The sequence below is a fragment of the Ziziphus jujuba genome, chromosome 4 (assembly GCF_031755915.1).
Source record: "Ziziphus jujuba cultivar Dongzao chromosome 4, ASM3175591v1".
Classification (NCBI taxonomy): domain Eukaryota; kingdom Viridiplantae; phylum Streptophyta; class Magnoliopsida; order Rosales; family Rhamnaceae; genus Ziziphus; species Ziziphus jujuba.
Window position 1 is genome coordinate 11365781 of NC_083382.1, and position 6331 is coordinate 11372111.

Genomic DNA, 6331 nt, shown 5'->3' on the forward strand with positions numbered 1-6331 from the left:
TCTTTTATCCCTTGTAGGGGAAGAGAGCAAAGGCTTGGATCGCTCACGATCTGAGAGCAATCCTTTTTTGGCCCTTGTCTCTCCCTAACAGGGAATAAATTTGAAAAAGATATGGAGAAGGTGATGAACATTTTGAAGCCAAAGCCAAACCCACAGCAACAATTGAGAGATTGGCAGCGTAGACTCCGCCAAGAGTGCCGCAATATTGAACGTCAGATTCGAGGTTATATTTTTTTTTTCGACTAACACCCAATTCCCTTTTTGTTTTTTTGGGTGTTTTTTTGGCGTCAAATTTTTATTTTTTATTTTTTATTTATTTTCTTTTTAGGATAATTTGATTATTAGATTCACAAAGGCATAAATTTAGCTCTATGGGCTTCTGGGTATTGTTAAATTCGGGTTCTTTTGTAATGGGTTCTTTCAGATATACAAAGAGAAGAGAAAAGTGTGCAGAAAGCCATTAGCGAAGCTGCCAAGAGGAATGACATGGTCTTTGCTAAGGTACTTGCTTATGAACTTGGTTTTACACCATTTTTTTTTTTTACTGAATAATATCTATTGAATTCCAATAATTGTTCTGATCACTTTATCGAATTCCCATGCTTGCTTTCCACCTATAGTTCCATAAAAATATATCTTTTGCTTAAATTCAATTGAGCTGATGGTGGACAGTAGAATTTTTGGCTATTTTTGTTTTTCATTACTCTATAGAAATTAAATTTGTACCTAATTCATGCATGGAAGAGCTATCAACACTCGCTACAAATATGTACATTTTATAGCAAATCATGGGTTTTTGCAACTTGGTTTAAACATGGAAAATGAGGTTTTATATCTATGCTTCTACCTACATTAGAGGACGATTATCCTAGTTTCATTGGTTTTAATTTAGCTGTGCTGTGGTTTGGCCTACTGGCTGTTGTACTTAAAAAATTTTTGCTGGTTGCACCGTAGTTTTCCTCCCTCCCTTCTTTGTTATGAATTGTCTTCGTTGCGTATCTATTTTCAGGCACTTGCAAAAGAAATTGTCAGATCAAGAAAAACATTGACCCGTCTTTATGAAAATAAGGCACAACTCAATTCAATATCAATGCACCTTGGGGAAAGTGTTGGTACGAAGTTCTTAATTATTTTATCACCGATGGAACTTCTATTTATAAATTATTATCCACTCATCTCTGATTTTTGTTATTGCTTGTCTATGAATTTAAGCAGTGTAGTTGCATCTCTGCCTGAATGGATTATGTTCAGAATTCTATTTTAATTTGATAGAAATTTGTTTTGATAACCAAGAGACTAATGATAGGATCATATCCAAGGTTAAGAATTTCTATAGCCTTAGTTTGATTTTAAAAGAAAATATTTTTGTCGTATTACTTGGATAGAGAGTGCATGATGGATGAAGTGAGTCGGTGAGTTGAACAACAACTTAGATTCCTCATGCAAAGAATAATCTTTTAAGACAATCTCGAGACTAGTCACATGTTCCTGTACAAAGATGACAGTCTTCATTTTGAAAATATAAGATTAACTTTCCTTTATAATATAATCCATTCCATAGAATTACCATATTTCCGACATAGACATGAGATAGATGGTTGAGAAGATAAGATGGTTAATTTTATCACATGTCGAATTTTCATAACAAATGAACTGGGGAATTGAATCAGACAGTACTGACTATGATATTTTTATGTTGACCCATTATGAAAATTTGTTCTTTTACTTTCAAGTCTAGGCTATTGCAATGTAGGGTGCAAAAGGAACCAGTGTAATGATGTTTCTTGCATTAGGGATAAATTATCTTTATAACAATGGTTAGTAATCTATTTTATGAATTGCTGGTAATGCTTATTGTCTGCTTGTTTTACCTCTTTTAAATTTCCTTTCTTTTAAAAAACAAATTGGTGAATCTGCAGCTATTGCCCGTACTGTGGGGCATTTATCTAAGAGTGTAGATGTTATGAAGCTTGTCAATAATCTCATGAAAGCTCCAGAGGTGGCTACTACAATGCAAGAGTTCAACAAAGAAATGACCAAGGTATGCCTGTTGCTAACTTTTACTTTATAGAGTGTAAAAATATACCTTTTTGGTGGATAAAGTGTAGTTTTTCAAGTTATAACTGCCTTTTGTTGAGCATTTTTTTTAGCAGTGTTTTCTTTGATTAAAAAAGAATTAGCTAAGATTAATATCCAACTGAAGTTTTTACTTTCAATTTCCTATTCTTAGGTTTATTCAGCCTCTCATTTTTGTGTTCTCATATTCTATTAATCCAATTGAGTTGTCCGCTGAAGAAACTGATTTTGTAGGCAGGGGTGATTGAGGAGATTGTAAATGATGCTGTTGACTCAGCACTAGACTCTGAGGATATGGAAGAGGAGATAGAAGAAGAGGTTGATAAGGTTTTGACTGCCATTGCTGGTGAGACTGCCGCAGAGCTTCCTGAAGCTATCAGGAAGGAGATAATAAAACAACCTGCTCAGACATCAGAAAATGGACAGGAGGTATGTTGACCTGACTGTCGTGTAATATGAAAAGCTTTTACTTTCTGGCATTGAAGAAGCGTAACATGTTTAATTTTATATTTATATAGGAGGAAGCAATACCCGAGGGTGTTGATGATGAGGAAGAATTGGAAGAAATAAGAGCTCGACTGGCCAAAGTACGGTCATAAGTCAGAGATCAAGCCTACCATAACGTTATGGGAGAAGTTGGGCAGTGCGTTTGCATGTGGCCTCTTGAACATATTGAGATTGCGGCGCCTCTGGCCTAATTATCACTAACAAAGAGAACTTCGAGGAAGCACCCACTATATATTAGAAAGCAATGTTTTTGTGAAGTTCTGAGTTAGATGGTTATTTGTGTAACATTGAAGTGCGGAATGTATCTTTTGTCTATACCTGATTTATAATTACCATGGTGGAAATTTGTGTTGCTCTTGAAGCATTGTAACTTTCATAATCTCATCAACATCAATAAAAAAATGAATTTCATGAAACTGCTCATGAGAAATTTAGATTTTGTGAATGAAATGAACGGCCCTAATCTTTGTGTACTTTGACCTTGCTTGTTAAGGGCAGATCATCCCTATTTGTATGCAGAAAATCTAACAATGTGTACTTGGATCTTGATAATAGAGCTTTGGCATTAAGGATTGGGCTGGATTAAACCAGAAACTCCTGATCAGTTCTATATCCCAAATGAGCCCGGAGAGTCGATGCATATGCTTTGAACATCTTATTCACAATCTTGGAATATTATCACAGGGATTCATGGATTGTTGCCATCATTTTCATATGCTTTACAGGTGTTTGATCCATTAGGTTCTAACTGGATTTGAGATCTAACTCCATTTAATTATTTGAAAGATCCCATACAGAGGGCTTTACAAAGCCATTAAGATATGATACTATGAGCTTGCAAACAGCAATGCTCACATGACAATGACTTTCTTGGAAATAATGCTTCCTCAAAGGAAACCTTACAACTAGAAGGTTAAAAGGCATACTAGGCCAATTGTGGACTGCAATAGATTACCTTCTATCAAGTATCAAGCATTAGTTTAAGAGTTGTTTATTATACAGTAATAAGAATATTTCTTTACACAACCAAATATTTGTTCAATTTTCATTAACAATTTTAAATTGTCTGAAGTTATATTTCCGTATAACTTAACTTGCTTGTTCGAAGTCATATTTCTGAATAAGTTAAGGATGTTTGCCTACAGACTGTTGAACATGCTATTTTTAGTACTTTGCATCCGAATACATCTAAAACATTTAGTCGTATAGTACTGAGTGTATCTGAAACGAAAAATTATAATGGCGGCTTATATTTTTCATTTAACAAAGATAACAATGTGGTATTGATGTAAGGATAAGTAATTGACCTTATAGGAAATGTGTCATGTTTATTTATTAGAATTCTGTTATGCACAAACGCCTTAAGAGCTCAATTGCAAATTTTAAAAAATTTTCCGCTTGTCGGAAATATTTCTTATAGGCGGAAAAATTTTCCTACTGGAGGAAACATGGAGGAAAAACGTTCCTCCAGTCGGAAATCCCATATGAAGAAAAATTGAAGCCTCTTGATAAATTTCCGCCAGGTGGAAAAATTTTCCTCCAAGCGGAAATAGTTTTCCTCCTGTTGGAAAACATTTCCTCCAAGCGGAAATCGTTGAATAATTTTTACTCCTATTAGAAACTAATTTCCTCCACTTGGAAAATCAATTTCTAATAGATTATATAAGTTAATAGTAGGGTAAAAAAAATTGGGAGTGGAGACAAATATTATATAAGATGAAGATGGAATTAACAAAAAATGTAGTGACATTTAAAATCAATAACCATTTTAAATAAAAACAAAATTGATATATGTTTGTTTTTATTTTTAAAATCATTTGGACATTTCATAAAATGATATGTAAACTAAAGATTGAAAATCAATTCCAGAAAGCCTCTTTTCATTTAGGATTAAATTAAAAAAAAAAAAAAAGATTGCTAATAAATCTTCCACCGTGGAGTAGAAAATATTATATCCAATATATGAAATAATTATCAAAACATATTAAACCATAACACTAAATTAAAACTTTCTAACTCGAAGCATAAGACAATGGATTCGTACATCTCTGCCTATAATGTCCAACACCACCGCATCGGCTACATCTACGTCCAATAACATCTTCACCTTCGGATGGTATGCGTTGCATCCTCGGTCTACCGGCTCGCCTACGTATCCATCTTGGTGGAAGAACAATGCGACTTGCCACGTCATCCGGGACATGCCACTGTTTTTCATCTAACAAAGGATAAATGGACTCAGCATAAGCTGCACGATATGCATCCGCGGTGTAGTAATGAGAACACATGCCATAAGGAGCAATTTTTCGGTCTCTGTAAGCGGCAATACAATGATCACAAGGATATTGATCAAGATCGAAGACTTTGCATGAGCATGTTTTTGATTGGAGATTAACTGTACCCCTCAAACTCCCACCTTCCACAAGAAATTCATGCATATTAATGGCTTTCACACGTAGTCCGATGGACTCCAAATTTCGTAGTTTGAGTTGCTCTTCCATATAGTCAGTCACAGGCTTTGTCAATTTTGCACCTGCAGTACGTCGCTCATAAAACCACCTTTGCAGTAAATCCCGTATGTGCTCTATTAATGCTACTATTGGCATCTCTCTAGCATCTAGCAGAATGCCATTCAAGCTTTCTGCAATATTGGTGGTCATGATAGTGTACCTTCTACATGGATAAAGAGAACGTGCCCATCTTGTCGGGTCACATGATCGAATGTACTGGGCAGCCCTACTGTTTTTTGTCTCAATTTGCCCCATATAAAACTCAAAATCTTCAACCAAATATGCACTAGCTGCGAGCATGAAACATTGTATTATTGATTCATCTTTCGCATGTCCATTTGCTTTAATATTTCTGCTTATATGGTATGTGCACAACGCATGGTATGCATTGGGAAAAACTTTGCGTAATGCCCTTTCAATAGCGGGGTGTCTATCACTCACAAACACCAAATCTGGAAAATCTCCGATGGCATCCTTCAGGTTTTGGAAAAACCATGTATATGCTTGCTCGTTCTCTCCATCTCCAATGCCGAAAGCCAAAGGATATATTTGCTTATTGCCATCCATGCCCGATGCAATATACATGTACCCTTTGTATTTCCCTTTCAATGTAGTTGCATCAACAGCCAATACGGGTCTTATGTGGGATTTAAATCCCCTAATGCTTGCTCCAATCGCCATAAAGAAATATACAAAATTGTTATTATCGTCTGTTTTGATACGTGTAACAGTCCCAGGGTTCTTCGACACTAACTCATAACAGTAGGCAGGTAACTTAGCAAAATTCTCCTCAGGAGATCCCCTAACACTGTTAAGTGCATACTCTTTACCTCTCCATGCTTTGTTGTAGCTTATATTCACCCCATATTTCTGCAAAAAATCATGTTGAATTTCTTTAGGTTTGTAAACACGTGCAATACCTTCATATTTAGATTTGATACATTGCCCGATAACCCGGCTACTGGCTTGCTTGTGTTCTCGATGCACGATATCTAATGAGCAACTGTGTACATTATCAAAAATTCTCACAACAAATATTTCTCCATTTTTAAATGTGGTTGCACGTAGTCGCCATTTACAAGTATTTTCCAAGCATACAACCTCATACCATTGTGTAGTTGACCGTGTCACCTTGAACTCCTTATTTTCTCGCATGCAATAGATACTCAGTTTATTCTGTAGGTCACGTTTGTTGCGAAATAATTGTCCAACTACTATGCTCTCACAGCCAGTGAACT

At 35.5% G+C, this 6331-nt stretch overlaps 1 protein-coding gene across 1 annotated transcript; it reads left to right on the plus strand.

Moving 5' to 3' along the window:
• LOC107416930 (vacuolar protein sorting-associated protein 24 homolog 1) lies at positions 1-2930 on the plus strand. Its single transcript, XM_060816532.1, has 6 exons — positions 1-223; positions 425-501; positions 1010-1112; positions 1920-2041; positions 2311-2505; positions 2595-2930. The coding sequence occupies exons 1-6, from the start codon at positions 112-114 to the stop codon at positions 2673-2675; spliced, it is 690 nt and encodes a 229-aa protein (XP_060672515.1). The 5' UTR covers positions 1-111; the 3' UTR covers positions 2676-2930.
• The last annotated feature ends 3401 nt before the right edge of the window (positions 2931-6331 follow it).

Excerpts from the sequence above, each read along its gene's own strand:
- LOC107416930 (XM_060816532.1), top strand. The coding sequence starts at position 112 with ATGGAGAAGGTGATGAACATTTTGAAGCCAAAGCCAAACCCACAGCAA. Across the intron at positions 502-1,009 it reads ATGACATGGTCTTTGCTAAG|GCACTTGCAAAAGAAATTGT; the intron begins GTACTTGCTTAT and ends ATCTATTTTCAG. Across the intron at positions 2,042-2,310 it reads TCAACAAAGAAATGACCAAG|GCAGGGGTGATTGAGGAGAT; the intron begins GTATGCCTGTTG and ends CTGATTTTGTAG.